Genomic DNA, 25,302 nt, shown 5'->3' with positions numbered 1-25,302 from the left:
TCCTTTAATTGAGCTCCAGGTCACTCACTCTTACTGCAAGTACAAAGGAGGTGGCTGCACACAAACTAGGGAGGTCACCTTTGGTCATATAAACTGTCACTGATGAAAAGATTTTAAGAAAGAAAACAAGAGTCAACATATTCTTTTCTTCAATGCATAACAGAAGTTTGTAAGAAAAGATGGATTCTTCACACTTTTATAAACAGAATGAGACGAGTTGACTTTCACCTCACAGTCTCCTTTTCCTGTCTCCAAAACAATCACACTCAGATCTTCAGCTTCTCAAATTGGGACTGGTGCACAATCAGAAATTCTTGCCAGACTCCTTAATTTCTTGAGAAACTACTGTTTCTTGTCATAATCCTGGCAGTGTCAGAGAACCAAGCTTTGCTAAGCAGTGGACAAAAGATGGATATGCTTGAAATGTGACATCTGAATCCCTGAAACACGGGGAAAACTTCTTCTCTGAATGTCATTTGTCATTCAGGATGATAATTTTTGGTTTAGTCTTGACCCTTTTGCTTCAATTTCCATGAGCACAAACAGATTTCCTAGTTAGGAAAGGCCATCTTCTACCTTTCTGCAGTGTTGAAAATTCAACACCCCAACATCCCATTATGCTTCAGCTCTGTAATTCTGCTTGTGAAAAGAGCAGTGAAGGCATCACAAGACAGTTTATGTTTTTCCTCATTTCAACACTGCAGTGACTCAGTACAAGAAAGGAGAGTTGATCTCTCTGCCAAGAGATGGTACAACAAAAGAATCTGTCAGCTCATCCCTCGAAGGCCTCTGCAGCACACAGATCTAAGACAGTAGTTTTAGAACATCATTGTCTTCCTCAGTAAATATAAAGTCACCCTGCTGCCTTCATGGTAAACGGAGTTACTCAGTGCATAAATAGCTAATTTTCTATTACTATAATTGTAGCTATTCATAATTTCTGGATTTCATCTTCCTCAAAGATTACTGGATCTAAGCACAAGGCACACAAAGGAAAGAGGCAGAGACCAAGACAGAATTAGATTAAACAGTCCTGTCTCATTCAGCCATACAGCTGTCATGTACAGTTCTGCCTGCTAACACACAAGGCTGATTTAGAACAAGTTTCTTCTTGATGAAATTTCCTCATGGAAGGGCCTGTCAAGCATTGGCATGAACTGCCCAGGGAGATGGTGCAGTCACAGTCTCTGGAGGTGTTCAAGAAGCTACTGGACATTACACTTGGTGCCGTGGTCTAGTTGACAAGGTTGGTGATCAGTCAAAGGTTGGACTCCACAATCTCAGAGGTTTTTCCAACCTAAATGATTCTGTGATTCTCCAAACATTAAGACCTAAGCAGGTGTCCCTACAGTTTAGTCAGAAACTCCTGAGATAGCGTTATACCAGACAGCCCTTGCATGGCAGTAGCATGGGCCTTGGGCCAGCCTTGTCACCAGAACCATGGCCAGGCAGTGTCACATCATCTTTTTTACCCTGAATGATGAACAAATCCAAAGACGTGACTCAAGGGTCCCAAGGGTCAGGGACCAGCTTCTACTGGCATTCGTCATCTGCTGCTCACAATCTTTATCAAATCCAGAGCTCCTATGAACTAAAAATGGAAAAGTCTTTCTTACAAAATCAAGAAAATCCATAATTTGTAAAGAAAGGGTGAAAAAAACACTTGAGAATGTCTGGTGATCCAAAGAAAAGGATAAAAATTTAAAACCAAATTTAATAGTTAATAGGTTTAAATCATTAGAACTATTTTTCAAATCATACTTTTGCAAGGACGTTATTTCTTATACATTCACATCTTCACATAAAAAGTACAAGGGAATTGCAAAGCATGATTTCAACATCATCATCCAAGCATGCAGAGTACTAAAAAGTACTAAAAAATCACCAGCATGACAGAGGCCCACAATCCATCTATGATTGCAAATTTTCCCTTGCACATGGAAAACCTACAACTGCGGCAGTTTTTTTGAACAGAGTGATGTGGCAAAATCTGAATTTCTAAGGAAGATATTCTGAGTCAGACTAAAGGGCTGCCTAAATCTTGAAGGTGCCTCCAGTGGGTGCCACCAGTGGGAAGAAGAGCACTGAAGAACCTGTAGACATGAATCCTTAAAATATTGCTGCTCCTTCAAATGCTTGGTGACTGTATTTAGAAGTATGCCAATAGATTTTTCTTTTTTTTTTCCCTTAAGTCTTGAAATCCATATAATCTTTTGGCACTCACCAATCCTGTTGCAAAGAGTTCCTCAGCCTTATCACATGTTGTACAGACTCCTCCACTGCCACACACTGTGTACATTTCATGTACCCCGTTCCTATATTGTAAGAAACTGAACAGTAGCGCTTTATGCCACCCATAAACCTTAAGTAAACCCTTGGTCATCAGTTTTCCATGCTTAAGACTCATGTTCTGAATATTTTACCCTTATCTTTAAATACCTTACTCCCTCAGCTTTGCAGACAATATTTTTTTTCCACAACAAAGAGCAAACCAGTTTCCTCAAGCAGGCAGTGCAAGTGCCAAACCCTGAACTACGTGGCAAGTGGATGTAATCATTTTTCTGCACAGTGAATGAAAATGAACAGCTTGTCTTCTAAAGGAGCTACTCAAAGTTACCCTGGTTGAGTGGGAACTGATAATACACAGGGAACACATTTGAGACTTTTTCCACATACTGAGTTTATTCTTGGCTAGACACTCAGTTTAGCTTTACATTAAAACCTGGACTTTAAGGCTTGCATTATGCATGAGAATCCAGATAAGTTACAGTGTTAATTATTCCACACAAAAGAAAACCTGCCATTAGCAATTCAATGCATCATTTACATCATCAAAATAAAAGAACAATTCCCCTTCTTCTAATAAATTTGGGCATAACAACTGCATCACTTTACCAGTTTAGCTCCTTGCTCTTAAGTTACTGATTCACAGGTATGCACCTATTAACTGTGACAATTATGAAAATTAGCTTTATCACATGAACTTTTGACTGGGATCCATTACAATGTCATTCTGCCTCTCCCACCGCATCTAGAATATCAATGGTTTCAAAGTTCAGGGCACCTTGCAAAAGCAATTTATTTGCTATGGGCATGCCTGGGGTACTGGTTTCTTACTTTACCACAAGAGACATCCTCCAGAGCTCTATCAGTCTGAGAGGGTTAACAGAGATTAACAGACAGAAGAGGGGGTTTTTGGTATTGTCAGTAACAAACATTTTCCATACATGTAAGCACAAGGGTGCTGAGCAAGGAGTGTTCATTATGGCACTGTTTTAATGAGTCTGTAAGGTCATGATTTTGTGTTAATCAATGCACAGAGAAACCTTGGTATTCCTGTAAACTGTTTAAAACTTAAGTATTGAAGAACCTGTAAGAGTGAACAAGGAACACAAAGAGTGAACACTGGTGGGTACATACAGTGAAAGAGGACAGAAGTCACACCCTCCTATTTTAGCAGTCTCAAGTAGCATTTAAAGGCACATCTCGCACGAGTGCCCAGAGCTCTGAGACATGTAGGAAGGACAGAAGTTCTTCCTATTAATAGGCTCAAGAGAAAGAATTGAAAAGAGGCCCTCTGACTCAATGAGGAGGAAATCCTGGAATCTGGCTTACTGGAGTCATGGTGACAATTGAATAACATCCAGCAGCAAAAAATGATAAAGAGGAAGATCAAAAGAGTAAGCTCAACCATATTAGAAGCTAAAGACACAGCAGATAGACATGGGGAGCCTATGAAATGATGGGAACAATGATCAGTGAGCTGTAATAAAAACCACAAGTTTTCAAGTCAAGCTAAAATAAAAGGAAAAAAGGCAGTGCTGTGAAGGGATGATCTCCAGAAAATGTCACCATGTCACAAATCCACTTTTTTTCCCCCTGGGAGAGAGAAAGGGCTGATAAAATTGCAAGGTGCAGAGACACAGCCCTGTGACTACACAGCTCCCTGCTAGGCTGTCTGCCCCACTGCTGCAGTGCTCTGGCCCAGGTAGCCTGAAGCCATGGCCACCACCTGCCAAGGTGGAGCACTGACTGCTTATCCTGCAGCCTCATCAGCACACCCATGTTGAAAGGCAAGGACAGTCACCAGCAAAGGCCTCGGTTATGCAATGTTTCAACTCACTGTCACAGCCTACCAAATCAATTTGTTTATTGTTACAGAATGCAAGACAAAGATCTCAAAAGCACCCCTATCACAGAACTCCTGCTAAACAAGCACAGAATATTCAGATTTACAAAAGGAACATATTCGTTTTCAGTTAAGCAGCTTTCCCAATGATCAGCACACTCATAAAAAACACCATGATAAAAAAAATCCACATGAAAAACCTGTCCATCACTTTTGCAACTTTTCTCCATTCAATTCCTTTGGCCCTGTTTGCTTTATGGTCTCTAACACAATTAGCAATATACTCAATATTTTTAATCAGCATTTTGTAACAAGAACAGCAATTAACAGTCTCCCTAACATTTTCACCATGAACTCCATAGCTTTTATCCCAATTTCCATTGAGCTTCTCCTTGAGATTGCAGTCATCATTCCTAGTGGAAAGAGGACTCCTTACCTCTTTGTGTCTCCTCTGACACCCATCATCCCCCTCTAACCTTTGTTCTTCTTCCTTCTCTCTCTTCGGACTTGTGCAATTTTCACCCACATCATAAACAAAAAAGATTTTTGACATATAGTCCAAAATAACCACCTTGGCCCACTGTGGAACAGGCTTTGCTTCAGAGCCACAATGGTGGAGATTCATGATAATGATTGTCAGTGCAGTGGAAGCTGTGATCATGGTCATAGTTGCTATGTAGTACTTTCCTAGAACATGAAATAAAGTCATATTAAAGATGTTACTCTAATAAAAAAAAATTCAATGAGAAGTAACAGTGTGACAACATAGTGTTGAGCATAAATGCAAGGGAAACAAAGTTTTAATCACCTTAATTCTCTTAGATCATGATTCACCATTTTAAAACAAAGATAAAAGCCATTAAAATAAAATCTTGTACTCATTACTGGAATGTCATTAGCATGGTAAATATTTGCAAGCTAAAACCTCTGATTATTGAAATACATCCATTCAGAAAGAAGCTAAAGAATGTTTCTCAAGAGCCTTGCTCTTTTCCCAGTGTCTGTAAAATCCCCATGCCAATGACACCTTGGAAATCCCACTCCCTCATGTATTAACACCAGTGATGATAACACTTTGTTTGAGCTATTGGTGCACCCCACACCAGCAGATCCATGCTTTCACACTCAAACAGTGAATATCCAGACTTTGCTGGTATCCACAGTGTGCTGCCAGCTCAGAGGTCAGAGCAAGAGCTGAAGAGAACGCCAGTTGTGCTCCTCTGCCCTTGCTTTTGGCAACTGAAGTACACAGCTGACCACCCAACAAACCCATGCAGAGAGGCAGCTCCCAGCCCTGCCCTGCAGGAAAAGCAAGGGCTGACAGCAATGACAGAGGACACAGTGCCACTGACAAGTGTGACATGAGCCCAGCTTCAAAGGGATTGGAAAGGATGGCAAGGGAGAGTGTGGGAATAGAGCAAACAGACTAAGCTAGGTTCCTTGCATTGCACGTGAACTTTTCTGAAATCCCAGACATAAGTTAAATTTCAGCATAATGGATTCCCAGGAACTATAGTCCAAAGTAGCAATTGTCAGATATTAAGTCAACTGTGAGTATGCCAGCCAGGCCATCCCACCACCTGGATCTGGCAGAAACATATCTTGGAACAGTCTGACCTTGAGCTTATAGCTCTTGATTATACTTCGTGTGTTAGTTCTAAAATTGTTTTCCATCACTAGGTTTATTTCAAGATATGATATCATAATTCTAAATATCTAACTACATTTAATAAATATAAAATAGCTAGCTAATGTATAATTCAAAATAAACACAAAATAACTTCTAAAAACTGCAGCATACCTATACCAATTCCACACATATTTCAAGTACTTCACTATGTTTCCAAAATGTAACAAATACATCTTCCCAGAAATCACAGATTACATAAAGATTTCCTGACATACAGCCCTGCTATTAATAAGTCATGCTTAAAGATAAAGTGTGTAAAGCTCACCTATCAAAGGTACATTTTCAGATGGGGGCATGATCTCTGCAACCATCAGCTGGAACACAGTCAGAGCAAGAAGAACTGTAACACCCAAAGACACTTTCTCACCAGAGTCTGCAGGGAGATAGAATCCCAGTGGGGCCAGGAAAGAGATCAAAATGCAAGGAAGCAACAGATTAAATATGTAGAAAGAGGACTTCCTTTTCAAAATCAGCGTGAAGGTCACATCTGGGTAAGGCTCAGAGCAGCAGCCATAAGTGATAACATTCTTCACTGCTGGCATGCCATGAATCTCCCATTCCACATCTTCTATGAAGTCAGAGAGGTCACCACTATCAAGAGAATTGATGATGTCTACCTGATTACCATTATAGGTCCAGGACCCAAAGGTAAGGTTGCACTGCTGGCTGTCAAAAGGGAAGTAAGACACATCCACTACACAAGAGCTCTTTGTGATAGCAGGAGCATCCCAAGTGATTTTTCCGTCATATCTCAGCACTACATTAGTATTTACTGGTTCTGAAAAGTCATCATCAGCCCTAAAAGACAGAAAAATGGTAATCAGGATTGACAGACAAAAATGTAAGGCCAGAGAAGGTGGGCAATGGGGAAGAGCCTCCTTTCACACCATTAAAAGCATGCTTCCGAAATCATATTTACACTGAATTTTAGTAGGAACTTACTATTAACCATTATTTACAGGTATGAGTGCCCATGAATGCCAAATATCAGTGCTGCTAAATTATGTTGTATTTGTTGGCCATAGTTTCTTCAAACTTGACCTCAAACAGGACACAGTAGGATAAGAGTCCATTAAAAGATGAAAAAAAATCTGCAGGTCATTATTGGCCTGGGAGACCAGACAAGAAGTGCACCCTTTATGTATCATCTTTTGGTAGACAACTTTCCAGAGTTCTCTAGGGGGGGCTGGCAGAAAGCACCTCAGACAGCCAGGGTATTCAATTCCTTGTGCAGAAAATTTCAGAAAAGCTTTGTTGTGCAGCATGATTTTCAGATCTTGTCTATAGCTTTATTGCAAAATATTTAGATGATCAACAACAAATGTTAAGACAACAAACACACCCCTTGCTAAGGTAAGACAGAGATGAAAGTTCAGACTCTGCAGGCCAGTTACTCCATTAACCCCCCACTCCCTCCCTCAGATATGCAAGCTGATTTTCTCCAGCCACACTCACTTGTTATACAGGACAATATCTGGTCTCCAAACCAAATTGCTCGGAATCCTGATAGAATCCAAGCCATCATATTTATCTTTGTCCCATCTGAGGTACGCATCATACCAGCTTTGTCGAATCCATAAGTAAGCTGACAAAATCTGGTTCCTTTCATCCTGCATAAAAATGTAGAAATATTTCTAACTGAAGGTGACAAAATCACATCTTAGACGCAGACAGCATTTGTGATATGGCTTTGATGTAGTGCTCAAAACAGGCCAGAATACTGACAGGCCACAAAATAATCCTCAGACAAGCACCTAGGCCAATACACTGTACAGGGAAATCACTGGTTTGTACTCCCGCTTGTGCAAACCTTCTTCCCTCAGCACCCTCCCTAGTTTTAATCACAGTGTCTAATGCTCCCAGTTCTTCCTAATTTCCTTTTGCAAGCTTCAGAATAGTAAATAGCTAACAGATTCAGGCTAAGAAATTCTTTGAGAGCTTGGCGAGGCCTTGAAATTATAATTCAGAAGTCACAAAAGTAATCTTCCCTCTCCTTCCAGACACATTTTCTTTTGCCTTAAAAGTATATCTAAAAAACCATATTATAAAAATTACTTAAGGCTAATTTTAGGGATTTTATGTAGAAATTAATTGCATCTTAGAAAAAGCATTTGCCGTATTTAGAACTCAGCAGAAGTTGCCTGGAGGGCATGATACCAACTCCTAACTACAAAAGAAGTCTTAAAAATTCAGCAGCTCTAAGTTTCCAGACTTATAATGGAAGCCTTAAGTGCTGCACCCAGAGAAGAATGTGCGAAAAGCGGGAGAGCAGGACACCCCCACCCCCTCAGGCCACCCCCTCTCCCCTCACCCTGAGGAAGCATTTCTGAACTTATCACAAAAATATGAAGGCTGCTTTTCCTACTCCAAACAATAGGCTTACATCCAAACAAAATGCTTAAATCGAATATATTCCTGCATATTTTTAGAAAAATAGAAGTATACTTTTACTCACCATGTCTTTAATTTGGGACAATGTGATCTGAAGGGTGACATTCAATACTTTATCTGTGTCTTCCACTGGTCTAAGAGCATTGGAGTAGTCTTCAAACAGTTCATTAAACAGCATGTGAGCATATTTTCCTTTGGCTGATTCTACAGCTAGATAACATGGACTTGTTCAGTACATTAGATTAAGCACTGAGCAGCATCAGAAAACACTCTCTTTCTACTGCTTTAAGCAGTATTTGCTATAACCATATTTATCATTCATATATGGCAGAATATCATTTCAGATACAGAAGTGTACCTGATGAAGCTATGCAAATAAAGACAGCGTTCACCTGGAGCTAATGAATAGCTAACTTAAGCTTTCCACACCCACTGAAAAACACTCTGTATACAGTGATTCGTACAATTTTTGAAAGTAAATATATGTACTTTTATTTTACCAATGACTTTCACAGGCAGATATTACTGGCTTCCAATCAACAAGGTCTGAAATCTCACTTACTCACAGGCTAGTGGCTTTTGGTATGTCCCAAAATGCAGCACTGGTAGGATTTTTACTACTTCCATAATTTATTTTTTCTTTTTAAACTACCACCTGTAAAATGTCTGAGCTGCTTTTCCTCACAAAGCTGGCAATTGCATAATGTGTGAATACATCTGTGCACCACATCTTTTCCAAACCATGTATTTGGAGATGCTTCTTGCTATCCAGACTTAGATTCTAGTGATAATTGACTGAAACTTGAGGTTTTAAATTACACTTTTGCTGTTTCATACTGTTTTGTACATCACAGTTTCTCTAGGTAGCCTCTGTATCATCTCTACACAGATTCACAATTTCTTCAAGCAAAGGGCAAGGACAACAGAATCATTCTGTTACAACCCACCCCTGAAGGTGGGGTAGCTGAGGTTCTTCTTAATAGATCCCTTGGGATAAGAGTGGAACAACACTGAATGACTGGTTATGTATAAATACATTTATTTATGTATGGGAGGTTTAATTTAGAATGATTTGGTTGCAAAGGTGTCACTGAAACTACAGGAAAAACAGAAACTCCCCAAGAACTTTTCAATGTTAGAGAACTAGGCATTAGTTTATTCTGGGCAGGATGTTATTCTGAGCAGGACGTGCAATAGAATTTTTTTCATCCACGCATGCCTGGGTTGTGCAGTGAAAATCATTCTATCATACAAGTTCTTTAGCAGACTTTTCACCTATTTATACATAAAAATCACAAAGAAATTCAGGTTCACTCAAATTATACAACTCTTAGTGTTCAGTCTTCTCTTGATTATTGATCTCTTCGCCTTCAATACTAATTTGGCCCTCACTCCTAACTCCACACTCTCTTGAACCAAAAGAACCTCACTTGGTTCTCTTATCAATCTTTTCCCAGACCAGGTGTCTCCGGGGGAGTGATGCCCATTAATGTTCTTTTATTTCCTGTGTACCTTCTGGCTACTCCCCACCCGTAGATGTTAAACTCATCAGACCTCACCCGGTGAACAGTCTCTTGAAGAGAAACTTCAATTCCCCTCCCTCTGGGAAAAGGCGAACAAACCCCTGACTAAAGTTACAAAAAAAATTTAAGGGTTGCATCAATTCCAACAGTGGGAAAGAGGTACGTAGTGGTATCGGTTATTATCTATAGAAAGGCAACCATATAAAAGCATAAAAATTACGCCTTACAAAATACAGACGGAAAAGAAAGAAAAATAAATAAAGGATAAGAGTAGATAAAGGAGAGGACCGATATCACCATACATGAATAAAAGTATTATCCCATCTCACAGGATCTGCTTCTTATCGGTCTTCTCCCTTATCTGGTTCAAAACCCAGCTTGTTGCTAAACAAAGGTTAATTTGCCGTGGTGATGTCTGGCGATGGGTGCTCACCCCCTTTGCACCGGGCTTGTTCTCATGCAGGTTCAAAACCCATCCTCCTCCTCCTCTTCGGCTGTGGGGTGCAAATCCATCCTCATCAGAGCCCCCGCTGCTTTTGCAAATGGCCAATTTGTGACTCATTATCACTTCAGCATTTCAGTCTCTCACACACTCGCAAGACTTGCGCAAATGCCAGGTGGCAATATGTAGGGAACGAATGCTTTGGAGTACATTTCTCTCTGGTGATTCACACCGACTTCTGGACTAATTAAGAGTTCAAAGCTAATCTTCCCGACTAAAAGGGTATCCCAACAAATCAAATCCTCCCGAAGAGCACTGCTGTTCTGGTCGTACATGATCATTTTGTCTATGCATCAGTGAGACAAAGTAAAACTAAACAGATTAAACACTTCTGGGCTCAGCCATACAGGGTCACAAGATCCTATCTGAAAAAAAATAGACCTCAGTGCAAGATTTAGCTAGCAAGCAGTATTCTCACCTTTGAGTACCACTGCTGTGAACAGCGACCACAGAGAGACGTAAAAGGAGAGGCTCCTTATCTTCATTTCTGGACCTTAAACAAAACTGTTCACCCAAGGGCACAAAAGTGTTTACCACCATCCAAAACTACCAAAAAAAAGTAAATCAAGTTGCACACCAGCATCAAGGTGCTGGCACACTGATGCGCTCCTAGGAGCAGCTCAGTCCTCCCGCAGGAGCTGTGAGAGCCCTGCAGCGATGCTGGGCTTTGTCCCTGCCACCGCCCGGGGCTCTGCTGAACCCTCCCTCTCCTGGAAACCTGAGCGCTGCCTGCTCGCAAGCTAATGCTGAGACAGAAAACCAACAGATTGGGTATCAGTGCCAAAATTGTATTCCATTGCATTTTTACTACAAATGTAAGATCTCGTCCAATTTATGACAAATCCTTTTACAGTTCTTTGGAGGGCTTTGTCTTACTGCACTTATATTCTGCAATAGCCCGCTCAGAACCAGTTCTGTGGAATTTGTGGACCTTCACAAAAAAGTGGTCTCACTCAGTACTTTAATAGGAATAGTAATCCAATCCCACATCCAACAGTAATCCATCACACATCCAATATCACACAGAAAAAAACCCCAATAGCCATGGCCACAGCCTACTTACTTCCATGCAGATAAAACAAGGTTTTCATTACCAAAGAGTTGCCACATGGAAGAGATGCAGTTGCACCAAGGTCAGAAAACACCTCTGATATTAGCAGTAGCCCAATATCACTGTGCAAACAAGAACTTCAGCAGGTGTAGACAACTTGAGGACCAGTACTCAGCACAGTAAATCTGGAGCAAAGCCGGGCTTTGCAGGAAAAATGCCGTTTCCCCTATACAGTACAATTTTTCACAGGTGAACTTGACAAAAGATTATAGTCACTGGACAACATTTACATTTAGCCAAAAGAGTTTCAGGAGAAAAATGTGAACATGAAACAATATATCACCTGGCCTCTCAGCTCACCCTGACAGTCAGAACTTCAACAGCTCTGCCTATATTACTCATGTTGTCAAGTTGGCTTCCTACTACCACAGATATTTTCTTTCAAGTTTCTCAAACAAGAGATTACTTCCTCCTCTCCACAGTCCAATCCATCCTTCCTGATATACTGCAATCCATTTTGCCATCCTTTTAGAACAGATAACACTCACTAAAACAGAAAGTGAAAATATAGAATGAGCTACCAGAAAAAAAAATTGGTCCAGAATAATCCTGATCCACAGAAAACTGTGCTTTATTCTTGCACAGTCTTCTGGCTAAAAGAAAAGTTATCCCTCCATATACATAATTTCTACACAGCAGCACTACATGCAGTCACTGGCTGATGTTTGTGCTTTGTGAGATTTATAAATCAATTACATTTATGGCCACGTTTACTGGGTAAACAATAAGTAATTTCAGTCAAAGTTCCTGTAATGAAATCTCCATCATTTCATTTGCTGAATTGTCAAAGGAGTAAAAAAGGTGGAAAACTGTTTAGAAGTCAAAAAGGTCAGAAGAGCCCCTAGGCAGGACGTAATAACCTGCACTCTCTGTGGGATGAAGATATATGATGCTAGAGAGAAGAAAATTGTGGACAGAAAACGACATATTTTTGGATACAATCAGATAAGTGCATTCTCAGGGAATAGTTTTAGTCTACAATAAATTGCCATTCTGTCAGCAAGGAGCTACTGCAGAGCACCTGTGACAGTAATCATGAGAGTGACCAGGGGTACTGCTTTAAGAGAGTTGCTACGAACACTACTGGAACCAGGACAAGCCTTGCTGTGCCACAGGCTTGAGACAACCGTGTGGCCTGTTATATCAGCAACACACACATGACAAGCAGTGTGGACTGATGTACTTCCATTGGCATAAGAACATGTATATTAAAGAACCCTGCACCTTTACTGTAACAAAGACTTCTTGCAGGGAAACAGCAGGTTCCCAAAAAAACCCATAAAGCATGTTTACATGTTGTTCACCCAATTTATTCTTATACTCACATACAATTCCTTAATATTAATTATAAACTTGCAAACAGATAGACCATAAGCTGTAGTTTATAACCTACAGTATTTTCAGTCATCACAGTGGACATACAGTAGCCAGGTAAACATGAGCACACCTATATTAGACATGCTTGTTATGTTTGTGATGCTGCGTTGATTGCACAGTGCTTGCAAAAGTAAACTAAAATACATCCAAAAGCCTTTTCAATATTGAAAACACAAGAAATTTAACAATGTTAGTATGACAGACCGTTTTGATTTCTTTGTTTGTTCACAAGATATCTGATCTGTATTTTTAATCAAAACATCCCTAGTGTATACATTTTGTATGAAAGCCGAGCATTAACATTAATTTCTCGTTGATCTGAGAGATTCCTCTACAAACCCACACTTCCTCAGGACACAGTTTTAAGATTTGGCATGATCTGAGGCAATACTAACCCCAGATACCATTTGACTTTTGACTGGAGCTTAAATTTATAGTTAAAGAGTTGTCTTTCTTTACAGTTAAAAGTTCTGCTACAAGCCAGACATTAACACAAGATACGAAGCCGCTTACAAAGGCAATTTAGAAAGAGTCACGAGTGTTTGGAAGTTAGAATGGAGCCAATTAAGCACTCCCAGAACTAGAGTCGCTCCCAGGAGAATCCCAGGGATGCTGCCGGAGTCCCTCTGCCAGCAGATGGCCCTGTCACCCAGCCCACTGCTGATCCACCCGGAGAGACGAGGCTGCTCATCACAGAAATCACATCGCATTACAGTCCGCTTCCACCAGTTTCGCAGATTGCTTGCCTTGCATTTGATGTAGGACACGGTGAGACAAGATGTTCTTTTAACGAGAGAGATAAGCAGAAGGAACAAAACCGCTCGGTGGCTGAACGCGGGGTCTTTCCGGACCTCCTTCTCGGCAGGACGTGCGGACCTGAGCCCAGTCACGGGAGGGTTTGGAGGGAGCGAACACTGGCACAGCTGTGAGGGGATACAAAACCACATTTGGAGCACAGGCGGCTCCTGCTGATGCCGAGAGCGATTAAGGCCCGTGGCACAATATCCAACCCTGCTCCCGCATATTTTGTTCAAACATTTGGCTTCGTGGGAATGAGTTTGGGCTGCTAATAGAGCAAAGCACGCTCAGCGGGACACGACTGGACCATTCATTGTTGCACTGAGCTTGCACACCACTCACATAACACAGGTAACCTTTTATGTTCCTAGCCACACATATATTGTTAAGCAGACATCATTAAAAATCTAAATTCAGTGTACTGCCATGTCAAGGAAGTTTGACTTTGCACGTGCTCTAAAGACAGACTGAAGTGGAGATGACAGAGGAGAGATCTCTTTCATATCAAAACTTCCAAAGTTAGATATATATCTTAGCCAAGCCATAAGGAATGTGTGTAAGAAGTGTAAAAACATACTTAGAATTTTGTTATTTCAATCCTCTATCTCCTGCATAAAATAAAAATTTGCTCTTGAGCCTAAGGTTTTTACATGAAGACTTTCAGAATTTTTTCTAATGGATTTTTACCCTTTTTTGCATAAAAACCATTAAGAGTTTTCAAGCCTTCCACTGGAAAAGCTGCAGATACTGTACTATCACAGGCCTCAAGGCCGTCTGTACCATTTATAATCCATCCCTTCAACAGAGAACAAAAAAGAAGAACAGATTGGTTTCTAAGCACAGTTTGTAAGAAATGTCTCACAGTCTGCTTCTACTTGCCTTCCTGCCAATTTTTCCCCACACAAGCTGTTGTATTCACTTTCTTCACAGCATTTGCTACTGAATATTATCTTGTGATAGGGTCAAGCAGCACACTAACTGTTCAGAGTCAGACTTCTCTCCTTGGACTAACTGGTCTGAATATCATGGGTAACAACAGCCCTTGCTGCCAGCAGAATGGCCTCACAGAGCCTGCTCTGGAGAACACAGCACTTCATTTAGATGCAACATGTTTCTCTCCGCCTCTTCTTTTCTCACCCACCTACTGCCTCCTCCTTCCTTCTCTGTAAAAATCCCCTACCACCCGAAACCAACACACTCATTCATATTTTCTTCCATCCTGCTGTACACACGGAAGATAGGAAATACTTTAGGAAGCATTCACAACTGTAGGTCATGAGATTATGTAGGATATTAGCCACATTTTCCAGAGGTGGGAAATCCTCATTTGCATGTTACCGTTGTGGGGTTTTCTGAATATAAATTATTTGGGTGCACTTACATAGGCAGCTCTGCCAACCACCTCCCAGCCCCTGAAGAGAAACTTTCTGAACATACAAGTCTGGTGTTACTTAATATGGTCTAATATGCAGCAGGTTATTCATTTTCCACCACAATACTTACAAGCTCATTAGTATTTTGTCCATCAGTATCTGGCAGGGTAAAGGACAAAGCTAGTTTATAATTTTAGATAACAGAAAGCTATTTTATACACAGCTCTTTCTCACTGGGATCATTTCCAGCTTTTTTAGCATGCCTTTGAATGGCCAATTGCAGAATCTGTGTTCTACACAAAGGCAGCCTCTGGGCCTAGACACAAATCACAAATTTGCTCTGATAGGCAGCCTGATGCTCCAAACCAAGCTGAATTAGAGAAAAAATCCTACGCTGTTACAAGTGTGCTGACAGACTCGCACATCTTCCTCTTGAAGATCACTGTTGAGCCATGGAAGGCAGCACTGTCTCAGCTTTTGGAGTAGAGGGAAGTCTCCCAGGTACCACTGCAGACTGAAGACAGCTCTAGGTGCCCCAGTTTGTGTGCATGCCACAAAAAACCCCCAGACTTTAAATCAATGTCTGAAGAGGTGAGACTGAAAGGCAACAGTTTAGACACTAACTCAAAACTAAAGTTTCACTCTCCAAAATTTAGAGGTGGATGGGAACATCCCTTTAAAACACTACCAAAACTTACCACGGCCACAGGAGTACCTGCATAGAGGGTTTAGCATTTCCTGAAAACATAAGCTTTCCTGGTAAGCTCACATCCACCTTGCAACACAAAATATGCCACTACAACATGGGGGAGGACACAATCCTAAATTACCACAATGCATTTAGGCCCAAACAAATCTCCCTGTGGGATAAAGCAAGCAGCAACTACTCATCTCTGAGGGAAAAGAACTTTTGACAAATCATGAGTTTAGCTACTGAAATATCTTATGGTACATGGGTACTGACATTCTTTAAAATGTCCTAGCATGAACACACTCACATTTTGCTATAATTTAAGCAAAAATATTTCCTCTTGAGCAAAATGTTGAAGTAAATCTGCTGATTTATTCAGACTCTGCAGCTACACTCGTTCTGGCACAAGAGAGTCATTTATATCTTGGGAGCAAAGTACCACCATTTCAGCTGAAGATAGCGTCCCTTTTCTTAAGTATCTGTAAGCACAGTGCCTCAGCTAAAAGAGGCTGTATCCATATTGTTGGTTTTCATCTGCAAAATTCCAAGCAATTGTCCAAAGACATAATATTGTTTTCTTCTTTTCAACCCATAACAAATGTACTGAAATGAAGTACTTCCAAGGGAAAAAAGTAAGTTAAGGTGTTAATATAGGGAATCAGAACCAAGGCACATCTTTTCCTTGGCTGAGTAGGCTGAAAAAGCTTATTTTGCCAATAAAGACATAGGATTTGCCATCTAAAAGTGTTAGCCTACAACACTGACCTGAATCTTACAGGTTTAAGCAGCTGCTATTTTTCAAGTACTGTGGAAGATGATATGAGGTATAAAAGCTGTTAAGGGAAAAAAAAAAAGTGATTTAACATTAAATTACTATAACCAGAAATCATATCTGATTGGTTGGTGTGCTTTGGAAAACATTTGCTCTTTGCTTGCCAACAATTGGCAGGGGGCTGTGAAGTATCTTTGCCAATTGCTCAGCTGCCTCTAGCTTAAGGAAGTGCATTTTATTCTGAAACAGAACCAAAATGCTGGACAAAATGCAAGAGGGATTAGTGCAGTTTATAGCAGAGCTATGAGGAGTCAGACTATCCTACAATCATCCTGCAGTTATTGTAGCTTTTGAGAGATGTATATAAAAGTACAAGAACCAGTTCCTCAAAGTAGTAGCGAAGAGTTAGTATAAGAACATTCCTAGAACATGGAACAGCAAATTTCATATTGACTTTACTCCTGGGCTGTAACAAAAGGAGCATATTACATTGCCATATGAGACAGCTGCTTCTTTTCCAATGGTTTTAATGACTGAAGTACGGTCTACACTGGACTCTGATGGATAATTGATTTGTTCTTGGTGGGAAAATATGCATGAGGAAAAAAGCATGGGATTTGTGGTACACATTGTTCTATCATTCTCTTCTGCCAGTATTGCAAGGCAATACAGGTAGCTAGCGTGGTTAAGCAGCACATTGCAGTGAACACACTGCCAACCTGAGAGAGCAAGACAGCAACACATTAGGATATCTCACTGGAAGAGATTCAGTTTCAGTGAGCAATTGGTGCATTGGCACTTGCTAATGCTTCTAGCCAAGCTTGCATCACAACCTGTGAACCAGCCTTTTTCACCTACCTTGACTGAAGAACATTGCTTTTCCTTTAGAGATCTTAAAATACATGTAGTTTCAAATTCTATCCAGTTTCCAAGTCTGCAACCTTAGTAATTACAAACCTCCTGAGGAGGAATGACTTAAGAATATGAAATGGAATGTCTTCAACAGAAAGCACGATCAGGGTAAGCAGAGCACTGGTACACTGTGCCCAGCATGCTGCTACTATGGCTGCTGCAGAATATCAGTGTCCTCCTTGCCACCAGGAGGAATGACCAAGTCTCTTCAATGTACAGGTAACATCTCAACTGATGGATACACATATCTGAAAGCAGAACCTGGATGGAGCCTAAAAGAAAGACTGAAAGGGTTTTTTTACAGGAACATGTAGTGGCAGGACAAAGGGAAATTGATCCAACTAAAAGACAGTAGGTTTAGATTAGATATTAGGGGAAAAAAAATTACTTTGAGAGTGGTAAGGTACTCCCAGAGTTCCCCATTGGATGTGGATGTCCCATTCCTGGAGCTATTCAAGGCCAGGCTGGATGGAGCTCTGAGTAACCTGATCAAGTTACTAAAGGTGTCCCATGACAGGGAGGTTGGAACTTGATATCTTTAATATCTCAACACAAACACTTCTGTGATTCTATTATTCTATTACTTCCCCCTTAATCTTGAAGAGTCTAACTGCTTAAATTAACAATTATAAATTTTAGAAATTTTAAGAGTTTGAGCTTCCACATGAATGATTGACCAGTATCTGCACGTAATACAGTGAATTCCCACAGCAGAGAGTCATCAGTAATACAAGAGTTTTTCAGCTTTTTCAAGTCAGTACACTTAGCCTTTCACCCGTAACATGATAAAAATGCATGAAACCGTTAATTAACATGGTAGGAAATAATGTGAGTTGAAATAATTCCCCATTTTACACCTTGAAGTAAATACCATTCTTATTACCTATTCTTTTTCTATCCTTTAGAACAGCTAAATGAAAAGAACTAGTGCACTGGGTTGGTTTGCATGGCCAGGTTTTAGTAGCAGGGGGCTACAGCAGTGGCTTCTGTGAGAAGCTGCCAGAAGCCTCCGCCACATCCAGCAGAGCCAATGCCAAATGGCTCCAGGACAGCCGTGCTGCTGGCCAGGGCTGGGACAATTAGAGATGGTGGTAAGGACTCTGGGATAACATAGCTAAGAAGGAAGAAAGTTATTGTGCAGATATAATTGCAGCCAGAGAAGAGTGGGGCGAGAATATGTGAGAGGAACAACTCTGCAGACACCCAGGTAAGTGGAGGAGGGGCAGGAGGTGCTGTTTCTGAGGTTTTACTTCCACTTAGGAGGGGTACAAGATCAAAACTCTGGCTATAACAATAAAATGTAGGCAGAAATAAGAACAAAGATAATTCTCTTTTCTGCTTCATGTATCAGACACAGAAATTACAAATAAGACAGGCATCCATTTTCCCAGTATTCCTGAGCAATCATCATGGCATTTGTTTGTCAAATACCAGGTTCCCCAGAAAATAGACTTACCTAGAAGCTTTCAAAACAGCATCTATATTAAAGGTGCAAACATTAAAACAGCTATTCCTGTCTGCTAGGACAACTATTCACACTCCTAAAATACTTGTAAAAAACTTCCTTGTATTCCCATTTGGGAAGCACAATTTATTGCTGCAATCAATTAAATTGAAGAGTCCTAGCAGGTAGTTAAATGGTCAGGCACATTCACAGTTAAAATATTAGGGTACTGAGAAACAAAAATATGAACGGGGCAGCCCCTTTTACCTTTTTCTACAGAGGCCACCCCTGCAGTCCCCCCTCCCACCACTACTAAAGCCATGCCACATACAGCCACTACACAGACCTTTCACAGCAAGGCAACAGACAGAACTAGAAACTGGCCTGCCTAGATGCAACAGAAGCCAGTAAGCACACACATCACACACACAGGGTACAGCAACAACCCAAAGCTTCCACAGAGCACAAAGCACTTCCTTATGCAGGTATGTTCTAAGTGCCTGCTTGGCCTAACAAGCAGCAGCAGCTGGTGGGCACCTCAAAATAATTCCCGGGGAGATGCTACTTTTGCATTACCTTAGCTCTGTGTACATGTAAGATTTCGTGCACAGAAATTACTGTGCAAACAAGCAATTCAGGTGAACAAAGAAAAGTAATGAAAAAGGCAGCTTTTAGTGACCTTTTAGCTGATATCTCTGGTATCAGCATAACCACGAAAGTGTTGCTGCACTGTAATGAACTCCCACAGTGATCTCAATACCATGCACAGCAGAGAGTAGTGGACAGTGGTGCCCTGCATGGACAGGGTGTATCTCAACTAAAAACAAGGAGTCTCAGAAATCACAGCTGACTGTCCACATGGAGATCCAGCCAGCATTAAATTTCAGATAGCTACCATCTTTCTGTTCCCCCTAATTTTGTTGGAGAAGGGTATAGGGCAGAGCAAGATAGAAAACCAACCTGTTGAGCTATAATCATAATCCAGGATTGAAGCAGTGATAGTAATAAGGGTGATCTAAAAGGTTTGCTCATCACAGTTCTCAGACAGAGGACTGTCTGACTCACCAGCTCCTGTCCCAGTCCAGCCATATGATGAAAAAAATATTTTCCACCAGAGGCTATCAAAGTGCTACAAATGCTATTAACACCAAAATTAGAAATACTCAATCCATTGTACTTTATGGTTATGGTTGAAAACTCAATTTTAAAGAGTAACTTAAAATTCATGAAAAAAGCAGGTCAAATTTAGGCCAGCAAGTATCACATCCTAAGGCAATCATTAACTGTTAGGTGAACCATGTGCTATTTTTGTTATTTAAAATACTGATTAAGCTAATTATGCTCACAGGGAATTGAGTCTAGAGAGTAAATGAAATCTTTTCAGAGGCAGAGTTTGATGAAATGTTGCTATCATCAATTTAAACAGGAAAAGGTATCATTTTGGACATCTTATGATGATCAATATTTTAAGAAGATCATCCTTAGGTGTCTGTTATTTGGCTAATAATATAGCCTATACTTTCCTTTTGATCTTAGTGAAATGTTAGCGTTAAAACGTGTACAGCTATGCCAAAAGATAATATCATTTAACTACTTCCTCTTTACAAGTATTACCTTAAAAGCTCAGCTTTTCTTTGAGAGCAAAGGAGGACAAACTGACATTTCTCAGTTTGTCATTCTTTGCTCTCAAAGCCAAGATTATGATTTCTGAGTAAAGAGCAACAATAGCACTAGGAGGCAGAAACTTTTTTAAAAGGCAACATTTATTATCCCAAGATAATAAAGATAATATAGAAGATAAAACCACACCTTTCTATGCACAAAGGTTTGACAAACCCCTAAACTCCAAAAACAGACATAACAAACAACTTCTGGGTTAACTTAGGATCATCCCACCACGAGGTAGAAAATTATTTCAGGTGTTAATACAAAATTCTTGTCGAAGGCTAAAGCTGACTCTTCATAAAGAAGATGATTCGTTAGCTTCTATTCTCCTGCTGATCTCCACGGCTGGAATCTTCCCGGGATTACGCAGGGCCACCTGGCCAGGCGGGTGACTTCTTCCCCGGGGTAGCCGCAGCGCGCAGCGGTGACAGCAGTGCCCAGCCAGAAGGAGTGCACGCCGTAGTGCTGCGGACACCGCCCCAGCCGGCGCAGGGCGCAGCGCAGCACGGCCAGGAACTCCCGCCTCGTCACACACCGCAAGTCCGAGTGCACGAAGAGCGGCCCCTCCAGCCGCGAACGCGCCGCCAAGTAGCTCCGCAGGGCCAGGACTGGGCACACCCAGGGCTCTCCAGACAGCGCCAGGCTGATGACGTGTCTCTCGTGGGCCACAGGAGAATAAGGCAGGAAAAGCAGCACTTTCCTCTCCATCAGCCGGAGATCACTGAGGTACAGCAGCTCAGGCTGCAGTACATTACGGTGCTTCGCCACTATCTCTCCTATTCGAAGTGCCCCAAAAAAAGCTACAGTAAATAATGCACGAAACAGTAAGCATTCATAATGAGTTATGCACACAGACTCCAGAACTCCCAAGAGAGATCGCAACATCTCAATTGTTACAGGCAAGTATTTATCCCTCAGGATACCCGCTCGACGTTTCAAGCCTGTCACCATGCAACAGGTTATGGGATCTTCCAGAGGATCAGAGTTGCCAGTCAATTTTGATAAATAAGAAAGTGCTGCTATGTATGTCAGTGTCTTCGAGGGCGAATAATTAGATTCCACAGCCAAAAACCCTCTAATCTGCTCCACTGGAATTGGCCAGGCTGCAGGCATTCCCATGCTTTCCCTGAAGACGAGGAACTTCTTCAGTCCTTCGAGGTAGGCTTGCCAAAGCTTATCATCCCCTGAGTGCTCCAGCAGCGACAAAGTCTTCAGGGGCCGAGGTCCCAAGGAATGCATCTGGTGATGACTGATCTCGCCTCCTGCAAGAGAAGATCCACGTTAGCACATGGTCACAAGAGGCACAAGCATACTACTTAAGCGGCAATAAAAACAGTGCTTGTGAATGCACTACACCTCCAGATAGTGCTGTGAGTTTATCTGAAAGACAGATCACACACAGCTGCACCAGATATAATTTTCAAATGAGAAATAAGCAACATATCAGGCCCATTTCGGGCACTGGATGTGGTAACATTCCGTGGATTTCTAAGGTTGGGGAATAGTAATGGAGGAGACAAATATAAAGTAATTTTTAAACAAGGGACGGCTTACAGGAGTTACAACAAAGGTCAAACAGCACACTCCCTGCAGTAGGCAACACTATTTCCCAGCCCGGGAGGGAGAATTCTCTCTACACGTCCCTCCAAACCCTCCAGCCTCAAGCAAGAACCCGAGCAGAACCCAGGGGCTGCCCGGCAGTGGGCACGGCCGGCCCGGCCCGCACTTACCTCTCCGCGAATCCTCCGGGCTGCGCGGCGGGGCGGTGACTGCGTGCCCGGCCAGGCTCAGCCGCAGCCACTCCATGCCCGGCTCCCGGGCCAGCAGCGCCAGCATGTCCCAGAAGAGCGCGGCCGGGGCGCGGGCAGCGCAGGCCATGCCAGCAGCACGAGCAGCGGCACCGCCGCACGGAGAGTGCCAGAGCCGAGCCCCGGGCACGCTTTTATGGCCGGGGGGGCGCCCGCAGAGCCCTCCCCCGAACAGCCCCGGAGGTCAGGAGCGATGCGGGAGGAGGATGGGGAAGCTGGGCGCGCCCGGGAACTGGAAGGTGTGAAACGTCTTCTGCCAGAGTCCTCAGTGTGAACGGATTTAGTGATAAGGTTAAAAAAGAGAGAAAAGTACTCGTGTTACTTCCCAGTTAATCTCATGGGTTCCCCAAGACGTGCTTTCCAGGTTTGGTAGAGGATAGCTCTGGATAGCTGGCTCCGTTCTGAATTACTCATCGGCCCTCCTTGGCTGTTAAGTACAGGCAAAGCACTGAGATGCTTTTGCACAGCTTAACGAGACAGATGCCTTTCCACAGTAGCTATCCCAGAAAAACCCTAAGAAAAAAGCAAAGCTAGCAGGCTCCTCAGCCGACAACTTGACCTTTTGGTCTCCCTTTGAAGAAAGCTGTGCAGGGACCCCGGCGGCCTCCTTCCCTGGGAGCTCCCGCTCCCTCAAGATTTGACCATTACTCCTGGCCATCACAGAGACCTGGTTTGTACCTCGTTTGTACCTCCCGCTGCTGCCGGCTCTCTCCTTTTGGGAACAAAGGGCACCCATTTGTGGCGGGGAAGAAGAATAGGGCCAGGGACAAGCAGGTCAAGTCGCCCTCGAACACCCTCTTTTCCTTCCTTAGCCCTCAGCTGCAGCACAATGGAGGCGATAAGGGCCCTCTTGGGCAGTTTCCAGATCTTTGGAAGTCTCAGCTCGCAGGGGCCTCCCCCGCAGAGCCGCGGGCAGAGAGCGGAGGAGGCAGGGTGGGCGGACCCCGCACGGACCCTCAGGACACGCTCGGATAGGGTCGCAGAAGGGCACGCAAAGGGGGCGTTCTGGTTTGGATAGGAGGGCCAGGGTGTAAAAGGGCAGCACGGTGGCACCGTGGAGGAGTTGTGTGTTTGGTGCTGCTCGCTGCATGGCTGCTGTTTCGCTGGCCATGGAGAGAAGGGCCGAGGTGCCTGCTGCCCCTTCGCCCTTCTGGGCGCTGGTGGCTCTGCTGCGGCTGGAGCCCGGCATGGCGTGGCTGCCGTGCGGCCCGCAGGGCTGCGCCGGGTCCTGTAGTACCTGCGGACTGCGGGCTGGCACTCGGCAAGGAGCTGGTGAGTCTGCCCTCGGGGCAGGGGGGAGGTGGGTGGAATCCGGCCGGGTTCTTCCATGTGGTCTGACCACGCTGCTGGAAGGCTTCTGAGACCTCTGTGCACTCCTGAATATATTTACTTTGTGGTGCCTTTGTCACTCCTGGCCACTCGTGCCTACTGATGGAGGTCTGAGGTCACAGAAACCTTGCAATAGGGTGTCAGAACTGTCACCAGGTTTGAGATATCGCTTTAAAGAGACAAATAGGTGGGGATTTATGGGTTTTGAGAATGTAATCCTTCTCCTGTTTTCCAGCTGTTGGAAGCTCTGCAGATGAGGGTCATAAGAATGCATGGGACAGGCTTTTTGTCAGAAAAGTTCAAGTAAAGGCTGAAGCATGTTAAAAGGGAGGGAACTTCTATCTGCTTTTGTTTGCCATTACTAACATGTTTTTTTTTTCAGCAGATAAGCTCAGCCAGGTTCCTGAGAAGCATTCCCTGGGCCCTTGGCCCCTGAAGACCCTGCTGTTACTGGAGGACTCGAGAGAGAGCCACTTATGGCAAGCCTACCATGAAGGCCTGAAAAACTTTCTTTCCTTTAGAAAAGGCATGGCTCTGTCTGCAGTCTGGCCAATTCCAGTTGAACAAATTAGAGAGTTTCTCGTCGCCATGGAGTGCCAGGGTCTGCCTCCCACAAACATAATAATGTACATGGAAGGACTGTCCTTCATCTCCAGAATGGCAGATCATCCTGATCCTCTTCCAGATCCTCTTATCTCTTTCATGATGTCGAGGCTGAAATGCAGGACTCGCCGTTCAAATGATGAGAACTCTCCTGTAACAATTGAAGTGTTAAGATCTCTCCTGGGAACTCTGGAGTCTGTGTGTAGCTCTCCTTATGAGTGTATGTTGTTCCGTGCCATTTTTACTGTAGCTTTTTTTGGTGTACTCCATATAGAAGAGATGGTGGCAAATCACCAAAATATAGCACAGCCAGACCTGCTGTGCTTGAGTGACCTCCAGCTGACAGAAGAAAGTGCAACCCTTTTTCTGCATTCATCTCATACGGGCCAACAGAGGTGCTCGATCCAGCTGAGATTATGTGAAGAGTTGTGGGTGTGTCCTGTTGAAGCTCTCCGTATCTACACGGCAGCACGGCCGCGAGGAGAGGGCCCTCTCTTTGTGCACCCAAACAGCACGGCCGTGACAAGGAGGGAGTTCCTCACTGTCTTCTGCTTAGGTCTTAGGTTTGCTGGACTTCCTCCAGACCAGTATGGGGTGCATTCCTTCTGGCTGAGGAACCCTAACAGGAGTATTTCATGGGTATTTCCACAAAGTGATTATTAGAATGGCAAGGTGGTGGTGGTGGTGAAGATTCTGAAAAAGACATATTTCTGTCTATCTGTTGCACTTTTATAGAAGAGGGTATCTTCTGCAATGCACAAATTTTATACTTTATACAGACTAAAATTTCAGTACTCTGTAAAGTGGGAGAGAAGGAGAAGAACAAGTGGAAAGTGACTTCACACCTGTGGTGGTTTGGGAATGAAGTGTCATGGTTTTAAAACTGGGGCTTGTGGGGCAGGCACGTGGTGTTCAGCATGTTTGTTCTAATTGCATTTTGACCTTGTGTAATCTTACATTAAAGGGTGTTTTCTTTCAAGAACTTCTCTAAGTCGGTTTGTTTTGTTTTGTTTTAACACCCTAGTCAAAGGCCATTCCTTGCAGTGGTGACACTTTACCTTGATACAAGCCTGCATTTTTTCTTACTGTCTAGTGTGATGAGAGGTAAAGCTAACTGGCATCTGGTGATAATGTGACACCATAATGTGAAGTTACTATTGTCCAAATTGCAGTTCTATCACAGT

The 25,302-nt window shown here is 42.7% G+C and overlaps 3 protein-coding genes across 3 annotated transcripts; 1 reads left to right on the top strand and 2 right to left on the bottom strand.

Moving 5' to 3' along the window:
- Positions 1 to 4,117: 4,117 nt before the first annotated feature.
- Positions 4,118 to 10,720, bottom strand: CHRNA9 (cholinergic receptor nicotinic alpha 9 subunit). Its single transcript, XM_063401200.1, has 5 exons — positions 10,654 to 10,720; positions 8,275 to 8,420; positions 7,275 to 7,429; positions 6,085 to 6,617; positions 4,118 to 4,816 (listed from the first exon to the last, which is right to left on the bottom strand). The coding sequence occupies exons 1-5, from the start codon at positions 10,718 to 10,720 to the stop codon at positions 4,260 to 4,262; spliced, it is 1,458 nt and encodes a 485-aa protein (XP_063257270.1). The 3' UTR covers positions 4,118 to 4,259.
- A 2,612-nt stretch (positions 10,721 to 13,332) lies between these two features.
- Positions 13,333 to 25,083, top strand: LOC134552972 (uncharacterized). Its single transcript, XM_063402204.1, has 5 exons — positions 13,333 to 13,481; positions 17,364 to 17,488; positions 20,749 to 21,163; positions 22,037 to 22,425; positions 23,901 to 25,083. Exons 1-5 carry the CDS (start codon positions 13,333 to 13,335, stop codon positions 24,779 to 24,781), a joined length of 1,959 nt encoding a protein of 652 aa, XP_063258274.1. The 3' UTR covers positions 24,782 to 25,083.
- Positions 20,475 to 22,382, bottom strand: LOC134552519 (uncharacterized). Its single transcript, XM_063401199.1, has 2 exons — positions 22,109 to 22,382; positions 20,475 to 21,640 (listed from the first exon to the last, which is right to left on the bottom strand). The coding sequence occupies exons 1-2, from the start codon at positions 22,254 to 22,256 to the stop codon at positions 20,700 to 20,702; spliced, it is 1,089 nt and encodes a 362-aa protein (XP_063257269.1). The 5' UTR covers positions 22,257 to 22,382; the 3' UTR covers positions 20,475 to 20,699.
- Positions 25,084 to 25,302: the final 219 nt, after the last annotated feature.

This window comes from Prinia subflava, chromosome 7 (assembly GCF_021018805.1).
Source record: "Prinia subflava isolate CZ2003 ecotype Zambia chromosome 7, Cam_Psub_1.2, whole genome shotgun sequence".
Taxonomy (NCBI): Eukaryota; Metazoa; Chordata; class Aves; order Passeriformes; family Cisticolidae; genus Prinia; species Prinia subflava.
This window is presented reverse-complemented; position numbering and strand designations above follow the sequence as displayed.